This window comes from Barbus barbus (genome assembly GCF_936440315.1).
Source record: "Barbus barbus genome assembly, chromosome: 36".
In the NCBI taxonomy this organism is placed as follows: domain Eukaryota; kingdom Metazoa; phylum Chordata; class Actinopteri; order Cypriniformes; family Cyprinidae; genus Barbus; species Barbus barbus.
Window position 1 is genome coordinate 21,538,186 of NC_136714.1, and position 23,792 is coordinate 21,561,977.

Below are 23,792 nucleotides of genomic sequence, written 5' to 3' on the forward strand. Positions count from 1 at the left end.
ACTATTATAACTAATGCAATATTTTTCCAGCTGTTTGGACTCTCATTACGACAGCAACCATTCACAAGGTGAGTAAGTGATGTAATACTGAATTTCTTCAAATCTGTTCTGATAAAGAAACAAACTCATCTACATCTTGAATGACCGAAAGGTAAGTAAATTTTCATGTTTGAGTCGACTACACCTTTAAAGCATATCCTGTTAACGACTACTTTATTGATTAAGAGTTGAAATCTAAATTAACCTTAAGGATGACAATGCATTGAAATTGTGTCCATCTTAAAACATGCAATTTTTATGATTATAGTTTGCTGCAGGGAAAAAGGTTCTCCCATCACAGCTGCCAGGAATCAAAAAAAAAAATCTCACTCAAGTTAGATTTTATGAGACTTAATCCATGGCAGCATATCAACTAGGCTACATCATGCAGAAAACACCCACACAAACCATGCAAAAAACACACAAAACCTGAAATAAACCAGCATTTCCATGCATTATATATAAAAAAGCATCCACAGACCTCAAAAATATCCTGTATCCTCCTGTCTCATATACTACCACTTATGTTCAGCTCAGGTAAGTGCGATGATGTTTCTTAAGATGATGATGAGTGCATGAGTATGCATAAAACAAAATCTCTCTCTGACTGCATTTGTCTAACCATCTCCTCTGCCTCTCGCTGCAGTGCAGACAAAAGCATCAGCGCTGCAGTGACGGGCCTGTGTGGGGCGACAGCCAAGGTAGAGCCCAGCCCATGCGTCTCTCTTTTCCAGAGAGTAAGGAGAAAAATACTACAGTTTTTTTCTCTTCCTACATTGATAATTTTCAGTTTATCTTCTCATTGCTACTACACAGCAAACCAGGACAGAGACACACACAAACTCACATGTTTTACCTTCAGTTTGGGCTTAAGAAACTTGGACATGGTAACAGGTGTCTCGGGGGTGGCTACAAGGCGTAATATAAAACAACATTATTGGTTAAAACATTGAGATTGGTTAATAAAAATAGAACTGGGACAAATGCACATAAACTAGGGCTGCATGATTAATAGTATTTTAATCATGATTTCTGCTCCTCTCAATTAATCAATCATGATCGTCTGCGATATGGGCCAGCTGGGTATATTTCCTAAACATTTTACCAATCTCCACTTGCAAAATTCTTCTCAAATGGAAGTGCTATACAGCCAGTCTATGTTCCTTTAAGAGGCCAAAGAGCCATTTGATGCAAACCTACAAATTACAAACTATATTAGGCCTAAATCCAAACATGAATCTTGACTACAATGTTTGTGAACGTGATTGCAGAATGCACTTATGCAACCTCTGTGCTACAATATAAAGTATTTGTTGTTTTAATAGAAATACCATAACATAATTTGGATTTATTAAAATTAATATTAGGAATTTCACCATTTCAGGTTTTGAAATATGTTTAAGGTTTTACCAGTTCATAATGTAGTCAGTGTGTTAATGTACATATGATAAATATAATCATTCAGAAAAAAAGGTAAAAATCCTGTGTATAAAAGTTAACATTCTCTGTAATTTTGTACAATAATTCTGATCAAATGTAAAAACAAAAATCTCAAACAAAAACAGTCATGATTAAAAATCCCAACTATAATGTTTGAGCAAAATAACTGTGATTATCAGTTCAACCATAATCGTGCAGCCCCAACATAAACCATTTAATACATACAATCAAGTCCTGGTTAAATTCAGGCCTTTTTGAGCCAAGGTAGAGCATGCAGTATTATATCAGCTCATGCAATAACACAACACAGACCACGGGAAAGAGTTCATCTGATACATGTCAAAGTGACAGAATAGACGTGAATGCAAAATAAGGGTGTCCCTTAGAGCCTGGTAAATAAAGTAGACCACTTCAGGTTTGAGTTACACCAGGATGCAATGTGAAACCAGAACAGACAATGGCACAACACACAGCCTTTGGCCTATTTTATATCAGCCATACATGGCATCATCCTAAGACAACAGTAACTAGTCTCTTAATAATATCTGCGTCATTATGGAAACAGAGCTGCTATGAATGCAAAAATCACGTGGGTTTTTTTCTTCCAATGGCACCATAATGACCTGCCCCAAGAAAATTTCTAAAATATGGAAGATTTAAACAACTATTTGCCTTATTTATATGCAAAAACTGACTGCAAAACTAAACAAAGTATGGGACCCTGACACTTGGGTGGGGTCAACTAAAACAGTTACACAGCTGCACAAAGGCAACATGTCCCAAAGGAAACCCCCACCCACCCTTACGAAGACCCTGCATGTTATGAGTTACGTTATGAGACAGAAGACCACACCCTTTGAAAGATTTTCAACAGTTTCAGAATGCATACCATCAGCCTTTGAGGAAACAGGATGAGGAGAACAATGAACATCGATGTATTTGTTTCCGAAACACACTAGACTGTCTACACTGTTGTACAGAGACCGACAAAAGTGTAAAATTTCACATGCTGATATGACAGGCAGAGCAAGGTTATTTCATAATGTACAATTGCACGGAGGCACCAGATCTGAAAATAGACCTCAAGTACTGATTAAGGGCAACTAAAAACTGGAAAAGTCATATTATTAGAGATATAGCTTTTACGTCTGATAGAGTTTAGATTAAATGTCTCAAGAATGATTTCAAGAACATAACAGTTTATGTAACATTCAGAACATTCATAACTACTGTTTTATTGCTTTTTAGCATAAATAACACTGCACCATATAAAAATGTAAATAAATATAAATATATATGATTACTGGTGTTATTTATGCCATTGAAGTTACACAAAATTATTTTGCGATCTAAATGGTTGCACATTTATTTTCATCTCTGGTGCCAATACTAATAATTATCCAGAACTAAATTTATTTTTAAAAATGTATTGTATTTGTTTGAGCAAGTCATTTATTCCTTTATTTTCCTATTATTACATTTATTATTTTTTGCAGGCTTGGTCCTCAATTTATTATCAGCAGGTCTGATTTTAATATCTTTCTGATTTTAATATCAAACCAATTATGTCTGTCTCTACAAATTATAATGAATAAGGGGCCCAGTATGAATATCGCAGTTTATAAGCAATGCATGCTAATGTCTGAACACAAAACATTCATCTTTTTGACTTCAGGAGCTTTTTTATTTGCACAGCAGGGCTGTTGGCATGTCAGCAGTTGGCATGCATATTAAGTCTCTGCTTCACTATAAAAGTCTATGGCTTCGAAAGCAAAAGTGCAAAGCATTAAAATTTTTGACACTTTGCACAAGTCAGAAGACAATGCGGTACAGAATATAACGCACTACAGAATATAATGTAGTGACAATATAACACAGATAAAATAATTATGACCAGCCTTCAAAGAGTTTATACAGCATATTTTATTTTAATAACAGTCCAAACATTGTTATTACCAGAGGTTTCCAATACTCACGCATTTTATAGAAATAAAACATCTAACCAAAACTCAAAGCTATGGTTATGCATGTTTATAATGAACACTGTACATTTAGGAAGACCATCAGGAAACAATAAAAGCCAAGCAAAAGCCCAGGCCTCATTTCAGAGCATTTTTCCAATGGCAGACCAAGAGAGAAACAGGCACTGGGTAGATCCTCTGTAGCCTGAATGCATATGTCTATAAATTCACATTAAGCCAATGAAAATACACAAATTGTAAACTGAATCGATAGAACAAGGTACACTGTTGAAACGAATGTCTTTGTTTGGAAGAGCATTTGGAATTGGAGGTTGCTGGTTTATCTGCAAGTACTGATGCCTTCCATATAAACCTAATTAATATAATTAAGTTAGGTTTTTATTTAATCATTTAAAATGTTCCTATGCAGTCACATTGATTTAAATGAATCCTGCACACTTCCCTGTAACTTATCCGCGCATGTTTAATTTATAATCTAGCCTTGAATATAGGTTAGCTCTGCAGCTAACGACTCCATTGGGCAGGGCAATGAAAAGCTTGTATGAAAAACGTATATAATTCGCGATACTGGCATAACAATGTAATAACTCTACATTTATAGTACAATGAGAGAGATGTGCTGTCCTGTATATCATTAAACAGATGAAAACGGTCGTTGAAACGCCCAGCACGGCACTCAGCATAGCAAGCGCGACATAAACCAAAGCATTCCTTTAGTTTTGCTCTAAAACGTGTTTTCTTTGTAAAAATACACAACTGTACAACTGAAATGCTGTATAATATCCTACCTTGCCGAAATATTTGCTCTGTTTTTCTGGGTCTGGGTGGCAACGGGTGGCGACCTCAACGAATGAAATAGCAGCGTAGCGCGAGCGATCGAATGGAACGCGCTGCGCGAGACAGTGACATCATTCACTGCAGCAACGAGCCGAACGCTGACGGAAAATGCCGAAGCTGTCTAGTGCGCCCCATAGTGCTTTGAACTTCTGTGCTCTACCTAAAACAAAATAAATATATGTAATATATTTATTTATATTTCTGTATATAACATAAATATATGCTGGCTCATTTGATTTTGCAATTTGCTGCTGACGTCAATTTTGGATAGTTACATTTCCTGACTGTAATGAATTTAATATTGCTTCTGTGTCTATATGTTAAATTCCTGGCAGTACTCCTGGTCTGGAAAACACAGTCATAATAAATCTGGCCGACATTCTAGGATTTCTGCTGTATCACAGTGTCTTGGCACATTCAGGTGAAATTTGCAAGAATGCCTATAAATAAAACAGGACAACAATAATAATAATAATAATAAAATCAACTGAAACAGTTTCTGAGTAAATACAGCTTGACAGAGATGATGACAGAGATTATCTGACTAACATTATTTTCTTTTCTGACTAAACCAAAATGTTCTGGTAGTACCTCATGGAAGAAAATATGCGGTAAAGGAGACATTTTTGTAAATATAGGCTAGCTAATAATCTTTAAAGTTTAGGAAAACAGAAATATCAGAGAAAGTATGGTGCTTATGTAAACAGAAATAATGACACACAATTAAACTCAGCCCTCATTTTATGTAGCTTACACATATGTTAACAGCCTATTCTTTTGACTTTGGCAGCTAATGGCTTGCATATCACCCAAGAGCCATTCAATGTGGTAACCAGTTTCTTTCACAGCCCAGTTTTGTCTGTAGTTGAGAATTGCTCTGTTTAACAGTTTTTTCTTGAAATAATTGGCATTTTAAGAGTGTCAATGTTGAATGTGTGAGAGAAAAAGGGAGGGTACAGAGAATTTAGGAGGAGAAATGTAGCAACATCTGCCTTCAGGGAAATAAAAAGTAATAAAAGGAAAACAATGTGTCAAAAAAGTGTCATGATTCATAATCACAATCAATAAAAATGTAAGCTAAATCTATTATTTTTTTAATTTAAAAACCTGAATTGGTTTAAGTTCAGTTCAGTTAAGAATTGGTTTAGTTAAAACTCAGATACCCTATAAATAATCACCAATATATATTAGCTAGTAAGTTAACTTTTTATCCTTTTTTATCACTTTTTTTGGGGTGTCTGAATGCTTCTGCAAAGAAAAGCCCATTCTACAACCATTAGGTAAACAAAACACAAATGTAGACTAAGCCCTATCTATTCACAGGTGATGTGTAAGTCGCCCATTACCACCTTTTACATGAACAAGAACCAGTAATCGCTGCACTGTGTATAAAGCCTGTGCATGCAGAATCATTACTCAGGGGCCTGTTTCATAAAACAAGTTTACCAGACAAGCCATGTTTATTTCAGTTAGTCTGACTTATTTTGAATCAAATCAACTGACAAAAAGTCAGACTAACTGAAATAAACCTGGCTTACTCAGTAAACTTGTTTTATGAAACAGGCCCCTGGTCTCTGAGCTTTGGTTAAGGTCTGTAAACAGAGCTAAAGAGATGCAATCGTGCAATTTCTGCGGATTTCCAGACGAGAATATCCACGGTGTCTCATTCTACAAGTAAGTTTGTGATCAGTTTGGCGTTTAATGGTAAAACAAAACCGTTCAGTTACTGATTATCTCGTTTCTCTCAGATTCCCTTTAAAAGAGGAACATTGTCACCACTGGATAGTGAATATGGGGAAGGACGTGGAATGGACTCCATCTGAATCCTCGTCTCTGTCCTCTGCTCATTTCACTCCGGATTGCTTTGAATCTGAATCAGCGCGTTTACACTCAGAAGCGATTCCGACTGTATTTAATTTCACACAATCTAAGACAGACTTAAAATTACTATAGGTTTATTAGAGTAATCATTAGAGCCTTCATTATTTTATTCACACAGAACCTTCAACAGAAGATTTTAACAAACCATAAACAATTATATTTCAAAACGCTAAAACGTTTTGTGTTTCAGAATCGGATGCTAAAGGACATTGAAAATCTCCCTCCACACTAAGGAGCACCTACTGAGTCCACTGACTCATCCAGATCATCCTGCTGCGACTGTTATAAACGTCTGCAGACCACAGAAAGAAATTACCAGCTGCTCAGCTTCAGATAAAAGAGTACAAAAAGAATCTAGCGGAGGAGTGACGGAAAGCAACACAATGGCAGAAGCGAGCAATAGTTTTGCAGAGCGCAATCAGAGCAATGAAACAAAGGGGGTCAATACCTGCATCAAGAAAAACATCTACACCTAAAAATAATAATTTGGACTGAAACACATTTTGACATTGAGGATTAAATGGAGAAATGGCCTTTCTTTGCAAACTGAAGCACATAGCAGTTTTGAAAATAATTTAATACACTTAAGTACATATTATACACTTTATATGTAAACTAAATATTCTTACCAATTAAAAAATACATGTACTATTGCATTTCATATAAGCAACAGTGAAACAGTACTCTTTGGATATTTCACAAGACAGGTCATGAGATAAGTAAAATACAAAAAAGTGGAAGTATAACTTTAACCATAAAAGATGAATAGTTACAGTAATGTAAATGTATAGCACCAATAGACATTTTATTACTGGAATTCTATGCTCTCAGCCTACTGACAACAATAAAAAGATGCTTTCTGCACTGTTATGATATAGATATATTCACATAATGGCCCTGCTATAATTAAAAACAACTTTGGCTGAAAAATAAAATGATAAATCCTGAGTTTGTTGTCATTTTGTCTCTTAAACCAAATTGAGTATTAAGCTAATACAAATTTAAACAGGTGATTGTGATGTTTTAAATGGTATTTTACGGATATAAGAGATTAATTATGAATTGCAAACTCTTACTGTACTTTATACAATCATCATCATACTGTATATACTTATATTATTTAAACTGACAATCATATACTGCAACTACAAACAAAGTGCGTTTTAAAACCAGATACAAGCAAAAGCTCAAAAAAGACTATCCAAATTAATGTAAGCGCAGTACAACCTTCATTTTTGATATGTAAATTAAAGAAGAAAAGTTTTGCAAGTAGATAATATCTTGAACTCTCTTTTTTGCATAACGGCCTCCTTGAGACAGGGCAAAATGACACAAGAATTGGTCTATAAGACCAGAATTCTCATTCTAGGATGGATAAGAAATACTAAAAAGAGATCTTTCTTGTTACTCACCAGTAGCACGTACAATGACCATGTAAAATAAATAATCCTTCAAGAGTAAAGAACAAAGCACAGCAAAGTCAAGAGGTCATCAATAGTGACAATTAGATGAATACATGTATGTCCATGTAAAGGAAGTCTAAAAAGACACCTGAAAGAGTTTTCAGATTGGTGAAGGTGTGCGGAACGAGGATCCAGTGAGCGCAGGATCTCCAAACACATTGACGTAAGAAGATTTGAGGAACTGCACATAGTTCTGGAGGCTGCGGTTTGTGCTGTCGGACTGCTCCAGTCTGTCCTTGACATCTTGTAAGCGGCTCTGGTACCTCCGCTCAGCCTGTAAAAAAAGTTATGGGTGTTTTGACAATTTTTTTACAAAAATACCTAACAGAAATTCACATATGGAGAAATTTCAATGACCTCCTCTTTGGCTCGTCGTAACTGGTTAAGCTCAGTTGTTGTTCTGCTTAGTTGAGTTTCTAGGTCAACAATTTTGGACTGTGTAACACGCTCTTTAGAGGCTGCTCGCTCCCTGGTCTGGGTAACCTGTTAATCAACAGGGTATCTTCAATAAAAAAACTGAGCAATGCAAATTATTGAATCCATGCGTTTTTAAAGATGTAGTGGTACAGACCTGGCGACGAGCATCGTCCAGGGCCTCCTCCAGCTGTCGAGTCAGAATACTGCACTCTCGAGATTTTTCTTCCAGACGCACCTGGTTGCTATGAATTGTTTCTTCACGTTTTGAAATTACCTGGATGAGGTCTCGATTTTGGGAGTTAGCCTCCTCTAGCTTCCTGTTGACAACAGAAGATAAAATGAAACCCAAAATTAAAAACACTATCATTTACTGACCCTCATGTCATTCCAAACATGTATGATTATTTTAAAGGTGGGGTATGTAATTGTTCAAAAACGCTTTAGAAAACCGAGTCGGGGCCGAGTACCAAAACAAACTTGTAGCCATCAGCAGTATGCAGGGTTCCCACTCTTTCATGATCACCAGATTCAAGGACTTTTTAAAGCACCATTTATTTTAAATTAAGCACCATTGAAATTCACGCCCCCAGTATATGTAGCGTCGTGAAAGTCCTTACTGTACTTAACATTTTACTTGCACTTAATATTTATATTTTAAAAAATGTCAGTGTAATAATGATGTTTTGAATGTGTAGGTTTCATAAATTTAGACCGTTTTAAACAGTTGTGTTCAAAGGACTTTAATGAAGTCCACTGAATTCAATACTGGAAATATTCAAATGCAGTTAATTCAAATAGTTTTTTTGCTGTAGTTCTTGTACAAGATTTAAATTGAAGAGTTTTAAAATTAAGAATTTCTAAATTTTTTAAATTAGTAAGCTGTTAAATGTTGTAATAACATGGTAAAACCTGTTAACATTAAACATTTGCACATTCACTCAATAGAGACGTTACTCATTAATAAATAAACTGAAGTCAAAATTATTTTGTAAATCACTTTTTATTATACAGTAAATCCCATTTTTTCATCTTTGACCTAGAGGGATGCAGCTGCTCAAACACGCAGCTTCTCAAAACCTCAATATTTTTGGAAAATATTTCATGAACATTTTAAACCTTGTACATGTGCAAATCTGAAAAAAAAAAAAAAAAAAAAAAAAAAGGAAAAATAGGACTTTCTATTTGCCTTTAAACTGTAAACGCTTTTCACTAAGCTGTTTTTCCAATTTTTCAAGTTCTACTTTTTTCTCCTTAGCTCCATGTCGCAGGGAGATTGATTTTGCTATCAGAGTAACTTGCCCTGTACTTTCAGCCTTCAAAGCATATTTGTCAGCTGATTCAACAAAAGCCTGCATGTCACTCTCCAGCCTTTTTTTCTTTGATTGAAGCTCCTCAATTTCTTCAAACAGTGCTTTTCTTTTTTGATTCTTTGCTTGTGTTTCTTCTCTCTTTTTCTTCTCCTCCAAGCTGGCTAAGTATCTCTGTCTTGCACACGATACAGATAGTAGCAGTTATTTGTCAACTGCCACATTTTCAATTCCTCCTACAACCCAGAGGTGATTGACAATCATTCTCTGAGCTCTGTATGTATCCTCTACAAGGTTCTCCACTTCAATCTTTCGGTTGACAGAGAACCGCTTCTCAACTGTCCCTTGACCATGAGACAGCAGCAGGAGTTGACGGCACATTTTCCAGAGTTTCTGTAATTCCTTTTCTTTGGACATATAGCTGTGCAGGAGAGTGTCTACTCGATCGCAAAGTGGGTTGAAGTCAGCAAATGCAGAATGTTTTTTTTGCACAACACCATCAATGAAATGTGCATACTGTAGAATAATTTAATCACAGTCCTGCTCATTGATCCTTCCTTGATCTACCAGATAGGCAAGGGTTCTTCTTAGCATGCCCTTCAACTGTTCGGTCTCATTTTCATCTGCCATCTTCACAGGATCCAAGAAGCCCATATTTTTCACCAAGATGCATTTCAGGGGAGACTTCTGTTGAAGTGTGTCAACCATAGCAACTAGACCATCTCTGCAGGACCGCCTGAAATTCATGAGGGTGCTTGCGCCAACCTTTTGCTTTACCCTCAACTCCTTTAGGATTCTGTTGGTGACATACCCAAGGTCGACATTTGAGCAGTCCATATAATTTTCTGGCAATTTAATGTCAACATCCAGGAGATTTTTCACAGATTTGGCTTCCTGCATGACCTCTGGTTTTATGAATCTACACATTAGATTCTTCAACATCTTGTGAAGATCTGCAGCTAGAAATGGGACCATTGGTTTATCTGTCTGGTACTTTGTCAGAAATGGGGTGGCAGTCTTACTAACAGATAAAGCAAAATTTATCTGCGCTTCCAGCAGAGGATTCTTCAGTGCTTGACAGACTTCATGAAATGACTTGGTGTCAGGATTTGGTGTTCTTTTCTCTCCAACAGCACTCACATATGTGGCCAATTTTGGCAAGATCTGCAATGCTCTCTCCAAGACAGGAGTGTTTTCTACCCATCTTGTTGGGCAGAATGACAGTGGAAGAAAACCACCTTGTGCATCAGTGACTTTAATATATTCCTCTCGACGGGCAGGACAATCATGTAGGAGCTGGTATATGGCAGAAAACCATCGACCCTCCAACCTGTTGATGAAAGTCCTTTCTGAAATGCCCCATTCACAATATGCAGACCACAACTGCCCAAATTCAAGAGGTTCAATCCATATTCATCTGCAAGGGACTGTTCGACCTTCTTGTAAAAGGACCAATTAACATTTGGTCCATCCATGGATATTTGCAACATGCTTTTCTTTGGCAATGCCTCAGTGCCTTTCTCGAAGGCCAATTTGAGATCATCTGCTCTGGCATGCCCCATGAATTCTGTATCCAAAAATTGTGTCTGAACCTGATCACCATTCCAAAATTGGACATGAAAGTCGCACTGTTTTGATTGTGTCATGCGGTTGAGAGACTCATCGAAGAGCAACACATAGTTCTCATCTCCAGATTTGAGTTTGTTTGTGAGAAGACCTTTAAAATGGGGAGCTAAACCATAAGCGCATATGTAGGCGCACTTTGTCTGGCCACATGAAAAGTTCTTTGCAATGTCACTGTCAGGGAACTTTGCAGAGAAAAGCTGACCTGTAGAAATGAAATAAAAACTATTATCTCTCCTGAATAAATAAACAAATTATAAAAAAATAAATGAATAAAAATCAAACCTTTGATTTGCTTTTGTTATCACTACAGTTAACAAGAAACACAACATATTACCTTTTACTTTATAATTAAGACTTTCTGAAGAGGTTTATGAACACTACTTTGTGATTAAGAAATTAAACTCACGTGTTTATTCACTGGAATGATATGAATAATGTGACTGTGTCCACAATATTTCTGCCTTCATGGTTGCCTCCTTTGTGACGCTGATAATTTACGATTGTCTCTGTGTCCCAAGTGTTGAGGTTATTGTGGTAGGTTGTTGCACTGGCATAAACTGTTGAATATTTATAGCGGTGAAAAAAAAACCCAACAACATATGAGTGCTTTTGAACTCTACATGGAACCGTTCTATAATGAATAGATGCTGGAACTAACTCAATGTATGAGCACTCTAGTCTACTTGTTGTCACCCGACAATTAAACACTTTTTTTTAATGTAAAGGTTATTAGTCAAAATGCATTTGGAACAATAATTCAACTATAATACTTTCCAAAGAAAACAAGAAAGACACTAAAGGAAGATTTGTTACTGCCATTCTAAACAGTATTAGAGCCCTTCTTTACCTGTGTCCATCAATACTGCAGTAACATTAATGCATATACTTACAACTGAACTAAATCAAAAATTTAAGGAGCATATGATTAAAAAAAAAAACAATTATGAGCAAAGAGGGCTGACAGAATGTACGAGAGAGTAAGCAAGCGGGAATGAGAGTTTGCAGCTTTCTTATCCCTACTTTTATCAATTATTTCACACTAGTTTTAGTTTTCCCTTTTTTAAATCATTACTTGATTAAAAACATTAATATATAGAGATAATATTATGAATAAATTTTGCAACTGAGTGAAGAGATGGAAAAGGTAATTAGCAAAAAAAAACAAAAAAAAAACAACTGCAACTTTTATCTAGTATAATCAATGGTAGTACAAAACCGTTCGGGAAAGTTGCCGAGTACAAAACGCTGTTCGGGAAAGTTCGAGATACTAAAAAAAAAAAAAAAAACTATAAATAAATAAATGCACACATTTGCACACATGTAGAAAACATTTATAAAAGTAAACGCTTAGTAAATGCATTAAAGACATTAAAGTCACGCTAACATAATATTAAACTGTATATTGATCTGTATGAGATCTAGGGATGTAACGGTATGAAAATTTCTAATCACGATTATAGTGACCAAAATTATCACGGTTATCAGTATTATCACGGTATTGTTAAAATGGGCTGGAGATGTTCAAAAAGTACCGAAACATAAATCACTTCACCAAGTTTCATACTTAAAAATCAACAAACAGCAAATAAAATGACTTTTTGTTTGCATAATCACTAAAACAATAACATTACCAGTGAGGTCTGGATTTTAAATGACAATTTGACTGACACCAGTTTAATAGCATGTTCAAATAAATAATGTAAATGTTCAAATAAAGCTTTGAAAAAGTTTAACATAAAAGGTAGACCACACATTTCAGCCTTTAAAGAAAAGGGTTAAATTAAAATAATTAATAAATGATTATATGTATTTTATCTGCTCCATAAATAATTCAATATAGCATATCTGAATTGTTTAAATGTACATAAGTTTGTTTTTCATCAACCGGTTAAAATTTACAGCAGGTCATGCAAATTTGGTCAATTTTTTGGCCAGACAGAAACTGCACACAGGCTGAATGTAAATAAGTGTCTGTAAATCCAGTCTCTGACAGCAGGTGGCGCTTTATATGGAAAAGCTGAATTACAGCTGATTCCTGTGAACTCCGCGAACACTTCCTTTAGGTATTACATGGAGCGAAGATGAAAACAAAATGCCATCGAATTGTTTCTGAAGACAGTCAGATCCTTCAGAGGTACATTCATATGATTAATTCATTGATATATTAATTTGTATAATTCCCTAAGCACTCTTTTAAAACCTCCCAGCTTTTCCGCCCTATTTTCACTCAGAACGAAACTACTGTGCTGCTGTGCGCTCGTGAGACTGTTACTGAAAACTCTGCTTTATGCTGGACAGTATTTATTTATCGCGAGTTGTTTAAATCACGGTAATCGAATACGGTTTTAATGATAATTAAAATATGAAACGGTAATACTAACCGCGGGTAATTTTATCATGATTTATCGTCAAACCGGTAATCGTTACATCCCTAATGAGATCATATTTACCGTTCGCTTGACTCTTCATTGCCTGTTGATGTCCTCTGCATTTTGCGTGGCTCTTCAGCCGACTCTCCCATGCAATCCAATTTGACCTTTTTCTTGCAAATTGTACATCTTGCTAAATGTACATCCGTTGAAACTTTCAGTAGCCAGTTCTTATATAGGTCAATACTGAGCCAAGAATCATTGAATTTGCACTTTCCTGGCATTGGGCCTGTTAATTAGCACTGCTTCTCCATAGGTTCATACGCTATACATTGATTGGGATCCTGCGGGACGCAAATCTCGCGGTAAAGGTAAAACCTCCCGCTACCGCGAGATTTGCATATTTAAATACCCCGCATATTGATAGAGGCTCCCTGATGTGTGAAAATTATATGCAATATTAGAATGTTTGCGGGACACACACGTTGTGGGAACGCCGGGAGGTAATGGTAAGAAATTCAGCGCGAGTCAAATTTATTTCAAATTTTATTCAAGCACTTTCAAGGACCTGTTTGTTTTCAAGTACTTTCCAGGCCTTGAATCCATATGTCTGAAATTCAAGTACTTTCAAGAAGCGTGGGAACCCTGAGTAAGGGGCGTGTCTACTCATGATGTGGAGGAGAGAGCGTTCAGTGAACAGCTGAGCTGACCCGTGTAAATATCGGATCAGCTTTCCAGTGCTGGAGAGAACACAAGGAGCGGAAGGCCTGCGATTGGAGCATCCAGTGTAGACAGCGCCACTGATTATAATGACTTCTATAGTATTTTTTCGCGACGCTCACGTCCAGTGTAGACACGGTGTAACATTGGTTTTGCTTTGTTTCACAGAACTAATCAGGTTGTGCTGATGACGACACAGCTGTTTCACGATTGGCCAAATTCACCACATGACAACAATGACGTGTGTTTCTAACAACTTCAAATCCAATACCGCTCACAAATCTGTTTTTAGAACAGTAAAAGCTTTTTTACTGTATAGTCGCAATGTTACATTGAGTCACATTTAATAAAAAACACTGATAAAATCAAATATACCCCCACTTCATTGGTATTTAAATAGTATATGTTTATGTTGAACAGATGGCCCTGTATTAAGCAGTATAGAAAAAGTGTTTCTGTTGCTCATGAAAACATTTCTGAAACGTCTGTGCATTTGACAAATATTGCATGTTATTCACTTCATCTGTAATAAGAGTATGCAAACACCGTGACAGCATCACTACCGGGAGCAGAAAGTGTCCGACTTCACGTCTCCACTTTCAATTCCACCCCCGACTGCAAGCGGCTACTCTCGCCGATAGGTCTGTGCGGCGCTGCATGATGTCGAACACACTATTGGCATCCAGAAATCGCTTACCCCACCTTTAAGCAATGCATGCAATATTTAACGCCCTGACTTTATAAATTCTGCTCTGATTTAAGATGTTTTTAAGACCAGCAGAAACCCTGTTCAAAAAAAGTTAGGAACCAAGCAACATTTCTTAAAGTCAGCATGAAACGGAAGTAGCGATTGTCTTTTTTTCTCTACTGTGACGTCTATCCGAGTAAAACGGCATCTGAAATGAGAGGGCGGGACTTGATTTCGTCCTTCGAGAATTGATTGGATCATTGGAAGTTAAGGCGTTGCTAACAATATGGAGGCAGATCTGAATGCCAGTTTGCAGTTAGTTGTGGGGGAAGAATTTTTTCTATTTATTAAGGATGATGGTCATGAAGACGATCAACGGCACAAAACATGCCATGCGCGCGCGAGAGAGAGAGACTACCTGAATGACCAAGCACGTCCACCATCAGGTTAAGTCATATTTATATAAAAAAAAAAACAAAAAAAAAAAACAAGTTGTGGTAATATCCTTTCAATTTTTAAGGGTAGTGTACTCCCCCATGGCTCATGTCAGCACTGGTCAATGCGTTGATTTCTATAAAGTGAAGCATCAGCTTCTGCTTTTCCCCCTGTCGTTTACCCTTACGTCACTAGCTCTGCCCTTGCGCCATCGCTCGTGACCGGAAGAGAAGATGAGTCTTTTTGAGGGGGAGGGGAGGTTAACATTTTTGATTAAAGATTACAAAGGCACATAATTTTTTTTAAAACAATGAAGTGCACGGATAAATTATTTATAATAAACACTACAGTATTCCATTAAAAAATAAGAATTTCATTTTTGATTTCATGCCGAAATATCTTATGTACCACGGAAGAAGTTTTGGAACGACATGAGAAAATGTTGACAATTTTCATTTTTGGGTGAACTATCCCTATAAATCATAAAACACATTAAAATGAATAACAGAAAAATTGGGAGTTATAACTGGACAAAGTGACAGACCGTTCAACGCCCTCTACTTTGTGCTGAAGCTGCTTGTTTTCTTCTTGCAGCAACATGTTCTTGTGTCTCAACATTTCTGCCAGACTTCCCTGTTGCTCCGCCTAAACACAAACCACCAAAACAAATAAAATTCTATCAATAAAATGTACTACTGGAGATCAGTAAAAATAAAACGGCCTTTTACAGTTTGTGTTAGTTGTTGTTTTAATTGGAAAATACAATAAAAATCCATAATTAACTCAAATTGGACATATTATACCCTTTCTTAAAATCTTATTTTACCCCACTTATGTTCATAGTCAAAGTTTCTTGCAACATAAACTTCATTATTTAGATTTTCCACTCTGTTCTTTAACACTGACCCTCTTCTTGCTAAAGTCTCTTTAATACTTCTGTATGTAAATTGTACAACCTTTGTTAGGAATGGCTAACCTATCTGCATATGAAATAAGACACAACAGCCCTGCCAAGTTGCTGAATATTGAATAGCCATTGATATGGTAAATGTTGGCAGTCACATGTTCACAGTAGCGTTGTTAACACTATTAAGAGCTTTTTCTGTTAAGGCATTTCTTCATGAAACAACTGGCTGTGTTGTTTTTAACATTAAATGCAAACCAATTTCAAGGACTTATACTTAAACACACCTTTATGCGTAGCTCTGTGAGGGAGGTGCCAAGCTCTGTGTTTCTTCTCTCTTGCAAGCGCTCTTTCTCATGAGCTTCCTGCAACTGGAGTTCAGCATGTCTCAGAGCTTCAGGAAGTGGCTCCAGCTCTGCCAAACGACATTGAAGCTGCTTCCTGACCTTCTGGATCTCCTGGTCTAGCTCGTCTCTTACAACCTGGGCTTCAGTTTCAGCCTCCTGCAGATGTGCAGAGTACTCATCTGCTTCGGCACGGGTCTTCTGAACCTATGTTTAAAGATGAGAAACAAAAAAGTCCTAAAACGTTGGTGAGCATAAGAGATTTCTTTCAAAAACATAATTCCAAACTTGGGTCCAGAAGAGTAGCATATGGAATTCATAATCGTAGGTTAGAGTATTATGATCACACCTGGGCTTTATAGCTGTCTACCAAGCTCTCATACTGTTTCACTGAAACTTTGACCTGCTGGACCTCAGACTGGGACAACGTCAACTTCTCTTCCAAGGCGGACAAAGTGGCCTACACAAGCACAACAATTTAGCTTTCATTTGTATTCATTTATCATATTTATTATAAAGGCATATGGAGGGATTATGGATAAAATGAGACTGTTGTAAATTGTAAAAAAGCACAAATTGGTGATTTGGACAGTACAACTGCAAACAGACAAACCTTAAGGCTCTGGTTCTCCAGGCGTATAGTAGTGCTCTCTGTATTGAGTTCATGAAGGCGATCTAAAAGGCCATCTCTCTCTGTTCGGGCTTTCTCCTCCTGGCCATGCGACTGTTCTGTAAGGTCTGTAATACGGCTAAAAGAACACACAAGAATGGTTTGCATTAATTCAGAATTATGATTTGCATTATCATACATAAGACACAAATCACCGCTGACCTGTTCAACAATGTGATCTCCATCTCTAGCTGTCCTTTTTCCTTCATCTCTTTTGTGTGGCGACTGCTCCAGTTCTCTGCGGCTGACACAGCATCTGACAACTGTGCTTCCTATGAAGATCATTTTATCTTTTTATATCATAAACTGGCATGGAAAAAGACACAATTTAATTTTTTGCTCACAAAGGCTGCATTTATTTGATAGTAAATGCAGTAAAAACAATTACATTTCTGTAAAATATTAATACAAATCTAAAATAAGTGTTTCTATTTTATTATATTGTCAAATGCAAAATGGCAAAGCTGAATTTTCAGCATCATTACTCCAGTCTTCAGTGTCACATGATCCTTCAGAAATTATACTAATACGCTGATTTGCTCAAGAAACATTTCATATTATCAATGTTAAAAACAGCTGTGCTGCTTCATATTTTTATATAACCCATGACATTTTTCAGGATTTGTAGATTAATAGAAAGTTCAAAAGAACAGAATTTATTTGAAATGTAAAAAAAAATTTCTTTACTGTAACTTTTGATCAATTTAATGCATTCTTGCTGAATAAAACTTACTGTCCCCAAATTTCTGAACATTACTTATATAGTAAGCCTTCCATTTCCAGAGTCCAGAGAATTAACAAGAATTGATATGAGATGCAAATTACTGTGCTTTTTTTTAACAGCATACTACTGCTAGAAACATTTATTGTAGCAAACTGTTAATTTAAGAATCTGTGTAAGCAGTACACAGTAAGCTCATTCAACTCACTATCTCCAAGAGCTGGGCACTTAGCTGTCCCACAGTGTCTTCACTGCGCTGTGCCCGCTGTTTCTGTGCCCGTGTGGCTTTTTTCAAGGCCTCCTTATCAGCCTCTGCCTGCTGTCTGAGGTCACGCAACTGATTCTGCAGGTGTTCTACCTCTCCCTGCTGCTGGCTGATGGATCGCTCTAGATTCTGAACCAAATTAACACTCTTTCATATACCATATATGCTTTATTATATCAAGTTATTTAGCTATTAACTAGACATATCTTGTAGAATAAACACTATAAAATGACAGTGGAACATGCTGCTTGAAAACCATTAAGTTGTAAGCCAATGCTGTATGCATTACCCTGATCTGAACATTGAGACGGTTATTTTCTGCCTCTTTATTGCGTAATTGACCCTGCAGATGTGCTCGAGTGGACTCCAAGACTTTGGACAGTTCAGTGGTGGTCTTTGCACTGTCCTGTTAAAATGGGGATTGATAAAGGTTCACAAATAATTGTCAAAGTCGTGTCTGAAAAACATGCTTAAAAATACAGTTTACCTTTTCGCTTTCTAACAAGGAAGTGAGCTGGTTAATCTCTCTGTCTTTGTCCTGAAGCTTAACAAGAATACGCTGGAATACAGAAAGGAGTTAATTGTTATAAAAAATAAATAAAAACACCTGTTTACAGTGCAACATGCTTTATGCAAACTCAACACAAACCGAATTTTCTGCTTCCACATCAGAAAGTTTTTTCAGAAGCACGTCTTTTTGCTCTAAGAGTCTTAGTGATTCCATCTGTTATAAAACAAAGTAGTACAGAAAAGCTTAACTGTTTTAAGTGCAATAAAATGTAGTTGTCTAATAATATTCTTTGAATTTGTGCAGAGCAGTACCTCTCGACTATGCTGTTCTCTCAGAAGATGTCTGAGGGCTCTGTTAGTGCTCTCAAAAGTCTCCAGCTTCTGCAGCAAGAGCTCTTTCTGTCGGGTCAAGAGCGTTGAATCTGATCCTGACATCTTTTTCTCCTGGACAAAGGATTTTTTATTCATATCTGTTTCTCGCTCTTTTTAAGATATTCTAGTTTCAAATTTTCAACAACAACAAAAAAAATCCACTCAGAAATGTTTTGAAAGGTGTATTTTGCTCACACTTACACTCGCACTCCTGGACATATGGCTGACTATTTCGCGGAGGGCCGACACCTGCTTGGCGGCTGCACTGCTGTCCATCTCTGCTTCCAGCAGTTTCCTGAGTAGAACATCTTTGTCTGGCTGCACACTGTCTCTCTCTAATCTAGGCAAGAAGAAATGATTCAAATAGAATTTGAAATTTGTTATACGTAATAGCAAAATGTTAAAATGTCAACAATTTCATCATACCTTCCAAAATCATTCCCCTCCATCATTTTTTCCATGGACTCCCGTAGGCGGGAGTTCTCCTGCTCTGTGGCCTCCAGCTCCCGGGCGACCTCTGCAAGCTCTTCTTCCTGCTCAGCGATGACGCGCTGTGATGCGCTCAATCTCTCCGACTGACGCTCTAGCTGCTGCTCCTTCTTACGAAGTTCTACCTGCAAACACAAATATCACACACACTTTTATTTATTTCACATATGTACCACATTAACTGTATTATAACACACTATTCTATTCACTATATATGTGCATGAGTGTGTGTGCAAAATAATTATATTATTATAATTTAATTTTTAAATGAAAAATTAAATTTAAATTAAATTTGAAACTACATTCTTAAGAAATTAACAAAGTTATTCAGTAAGGATGCATTAAATTGATCAAACATGACAGTAATGGTTTCCACAAAAATATTAAGCAGTACAACTGGTTTCAACATTGATGATAATAATAAATATTAGATTCATATTAGAATGATATCTGAAGGATCATGTGACACTGAAGACTGAAGTAATGGCTGCTGAAAATTCAGCTTTGACATGACAGGAATAATTTACATTTTATACTATATTAAAATAGAAGATATTCTGTATTTTTTTTTTTACAAATAAATGCAGCCTTCACTGTCATTAGAGACTTCTCTCAAAATCATAATCACAAACAAAATCTTACAGACCCAAAACTATAGCGTATACAGTATATGTGTTTAAATAGAAACAGTTTGTTTCTAATTAGTGAATGCATATTTTCTGGCATATAATTTTGTTGAAAGAAAAGAATGACAATAATATTGCCTTTGAATAATTTCTCAAATCTCTTATTTCTCACCTCACTTTTCAGAGAGCTGACCTCTGTCATAAGGCTGTCGATCTTCCTCTCGTACTGATTGATGCGTCCATGCAGTGCCTCTTCTTCATCTGCGGAGAGATCTTCTATTCGGAGAGGAGACTGGGAACGTTCTGGCTCCTGTGGAGGTGTTATCTCCAGACGATGAGATGGCCCCTAAAATATACATAAATATCAAAACATCTAAAACAACAAAAATGGTTTTCTTTTCTGCATAATGTGCAATATTTTACATGAATTGTGCACAAACACAAATAGGAATGTATCTGTAATGTTTGACTGACCTCCCATTTATATGAGGTCTCTCGTGTTGAGACCTTGCCAGGTGGTATCCATGGGACCCTCGTCTTCACCTTAGCAGTAGGATGCAAACTATTTTTTGTTTTAACCTGGAACATAAAAGACATACATGGTGAGTGATGGGTTTCATGGAACTTTGGAGTATTTCTCAGTAGCATTAAAAGAACTGAAGCTGCACACCTCTATAGACATTTCTTTATTCTTGTGTAATAATCATTGTAATTATATATTTAAGTGTATTTTGAGGATGGTGTCTATGCATAGACTACAAGCTTATGGTATACCTGGGCTGTCTTGGTAGGGCTGCATTTTGTGCTCTTCTTCACATGCACGTGCACAGGCGTAGTCTCGTTCACATGCACATGCAGAGGTGGGGAAGAAGAGCTTGTTCTCGTCGATTTTCTCTGCAAAAAAAATTAATATCAATAAATAGGCCTATGTAAATTAATTGATTAAAAACGTCCAGATTGTACGACTGCTAGAACTTAACTAAGACACATACAATCCTGTAAATCATTTAATGCATTGTTATAATAATTAATATACATGATCTATATCACTGATATTAATTAGTAGGTTGCATGTAATATTTTTGCTCTTAAAAATCGCATGTCTGATGATCTAACAAATAAAATAAAATGCATAATATATAAATACAAAAGTATAAAAACGTACACACGTTTACATTTTATATCACTTCTTTTAATTTTTTTGTATTTTAAATTAAATCCAGTCATAACTACACACTAACTACTCAAGTAAAGTATCAGTCTTTGTTTATGGATCAGGGAACACATGTCTGAAGGATCATTTCACTGGTCACACATCTTCAGGTCATGTTTCAGAGGACAGTGTGCTCAAGACTAAACCGAGACCACCATAACAGACCCTCTTACAATCACGACTGACATCTGGCTTAATGTAAAGGTGACATCAAATTTTCTATATGCAAGAACCTATGTGTACATAACCATACACCACCATTGCATCACAAATGGATTCAGAAGTGAATAAAAGCCAAATAGGACACTGAGCTGAAAGCTAATAGGCAATACACCTCCTAAGGAAGCAGAAACTAGCACATAAACACAAAGAGAGCAAAACAGAAATGAAACAGACATCATGAGTAAGACAGAGTGGCTGCAAATAGAGCAGAATTGTCCATAAATCAGTAGAAGTATAGTTTGAAGATGTCTACAACTCAAAGTGGTTAAAACATAAAGAGAAACGTATTTATTTGCAAACCATCTTACCATGCGAAATTACAAACATTCAAACGTCGATACTGAAAAAAACTACTTCAGCTTCCTTGCCATCCCAGAGTCTCGAAACTCCTTTCTTCCGGTGAGTAATCGGTCTTTCATTTGATTGGCTGATTCAAAAGTTTCGTTGCAAGTGCTTGATCGTGATTGGAGAAAATCGCCCGACCTTTTATATAGTACGCTGTCTATAGCAACGGTGTCCTTAGAAACCAAGCCTAACAAAGGCCCAAGCTGCAGTTGTTGTTAAGAATACAAACAAAGCTTATAATCTCCGTTTAACGTCTTTCCAGTGATAATCTTTGTTCGACCAGAAACTATAAACAATTTGTGGAAATGCTATTATTTTGTTTCAGCGTCCGTAACAGCAACATGTGAGAACGTGAAGAAGCCTAAAAATCTTGGTGTTAGCTTTCAAAATAAAAGCGTCAACAAAGAATGAATAAATAAATATTTTTTATTTTAAAAAAAAATGTAATATGTTTGTTTAAACCAATCAATTTTAAAGTTAAAATTATAAATACATTTCACAGTCAAATATATAAAAAATAAAATATCTAGTTTGTTGACTATTATGTTTTCCACAGTATAAATAATGCTTATTTCTAGGGATGTAACGGTATGAAAATTTCTAATCACGATTATAGTGACCAAAATTATCACGGTTATCAGTATTATCACGGTATTGTTAAAATGGGCTGGAGATGTTCAAAAAGTACCGAAACATAAATCACTTCACCAAGTTTCATACTTAAAAATCAACAAACAGCAAATAAAATGACTTTTTGTTTGCATAATCACTAAAACAATAACATTACCAGTGAGGTCTGGATTTTAAATGACAATTTGACTGACACCAGTTTAATAGCATGTTCAAATAAATAATGTAAATGTTCAAATAAAGCTTTGAAAAAGTTTAACATAAAAGGTAGACCACACATTTCAGCCTTTAAAGAAAAGGGTTAAATTAAAATAATTAATAAATGATTATATGTATTTTATCTGCTCCATAAATAATTCAATATAGCATATCTGAATTGTTTAAATGTACATAAGTTTGTTTTTCATCAACCGGTTAAAATTTACAGCAGGTCATGCAAATTTGGTCAATTTTTTGGCCAGACAGAAACTGCACACAGGCTGAATGTAAATAAGTGTCTGTAAATCCAGTCTCTGACAGCAGGTGGCGCTTTATATGGAAAAGCTGAATTACAGCTGATTCCTGTGAACTCCGCGAACACTTCCTTTAGGTATTACATGGAGCGAAGATGAAAACAAAATGCCATCGAATTGTTTCTGAAGACAGTCAGATCCTTCAGAGGTACATTCATATGATTAATTCATTGATATATTAATTTGTATAATTCCCTAAGCACTCTTTTAAAACCTCCCAGCTTTTCCGCCCTATTTTCACTCAGAACGAAACTACTGTGCTGCTGTGCGCTCGTGAGACTGTTACTGAAAACTCTGCTTTATGCTGGACAGTATTTATTTATCGCGAGTTGTTTAAATCACGGTAATCGAATACGGTTTTAATGATAATTAAAATATGAAACGGTAATACTAACCGCGGGTAATTTTATCATGATTTATCGTCAAACCGGTAATCGTTACATCCCTACTTATTTCTCATCTTTGGCATCAACAAAATCAAGGTTTCGCTCTTTTTATACAGTTTATGGGTTTGCTGCAGACCGCTAAAGAGACTATAATAATCATTATTTATGTTGATTATTTGTATTATTTATGGTGAATGTGTCTTATGTTGTTTGATGTTCCCTGTCTTATGTACAATTTGCAATAATAATAAAAAAGAGACTTGACTGGATTCTTGTGGGTGTTTTTATTTTATTTTTATTATTCTTGTGGATGTTGTTTCAAAATAAAAGTCACGCAAAGGCGTGTAAATCCTGCCTAAAACACCACAAGATGGTGATA

General features: G+C 36.1%; 2 protein-coding genes across 11 annotated transcripts in view; both read right to left on the minus strand.

Annotated features, from left to right (window-relative positions):
* LOC306856272 (spectrin alpha chain, non-erythrocytic 1) overlaps positions 1 to 4,380 on the minus strand; it is a 32,513-nt gene extending 28,133 nt beyond the window's left edge. For 5 of the 9 annotated variants that reach the window (XM_079395436.1, XM_079395445.1, XM_079395438.1 and 2 more), the window contains exon 1: positions 896 to 946. In XM_079395436.1, coding sequence (XP_079251562.1) covers positions 896 to 925 — 30 coding nt within the window. In that variant the 5' untranslated portion in view covers positions 926 to 946. Of the gene's footprint in view, positions 1 to 520; positions 710 to 895; positions 947 to 4,249 lie in introns of those variants that run through there. The other 4 variants (XM_079395437.1, XM_079395442.1, XM_079395440.1 and 1 more) reach the window with 2 other exon arrangements.
* Positions 4,381 to 6,238: 1,858 nt separating this feature from the next.
* Positions 6,239 to 22,263, minus strand: LOC306856027 (outer dense fiber protein 2-like). 2 transcript variants are annotated; one of them, XM_079394993.1, is made up of 20 exons: positions 21,849 to 21,968; positions 20,880 to 20,999; positions 20,580 to 20,684; positions 20,278 to 20,451; positions 19,417 to 19,604; positions 19,192 to 19,330; positions 18,931 to 19,062; positions 18,758 to 18,832; positions 18,596 to 18,667; positions 18,398 to 18,514; positions 18,052 to 18,237; positions 17,285 to 17,394; positions 17,066 to 17,201; positions 16,802 to 16,912; positions 16,396 to 16,659; positions 15,749 to 15,849; positions 8,214 to 8,376; positions 8,000 to 8,125; positions 7,731 to 7,916; positions 6,739 to 7,628 (listed from the first exon to the last, which is right to left on the minus strand). In XM_079394993.1, exons 1-19 carry the CDS (start codon positions 21,849 to 21,851, stop codon positions 7,743 to 7,745), a joined length of 2,496 nt encoding a protein of 831 aa, XP_079251119.1. In that variant the 5' UTR covers positions 21,852 to 21,968; the 3' UTR covers positions 6,739 to 7,628; positions 7,731 to 7,742. The 2 variants fall into 2 exon arrangements, with proteins under 2 accessions (XP_079251118.1, XP_079251119.1); XM_079394992.1 differs by having other exon boundaries at positions 6,239 to 7,916; positions 21,849 to 22,263.
* Between the last annotated feature and the right edge of the window lie 1,529 nt (positions 22,264 to 23,792).

Coding starts and splice junctions, on each gene's coding strand:
- LOC306856027 (XM_079394992.1), bottom strand. Junction 18,238..18,397: donor GTCTCAATGTTCAGATCAGG/GTAATGCATACA, acceptor AATTTGGTTCAG/AATCTAGAGCGATCCATCAG. Junction 16,913..17,065: donor TGGAGAACCAGAGCCTTAAG/GTTTGTCTGTTT, acceptor GTGCTTGTGTAG/GCCACTTTGTCCGCCTTGGA.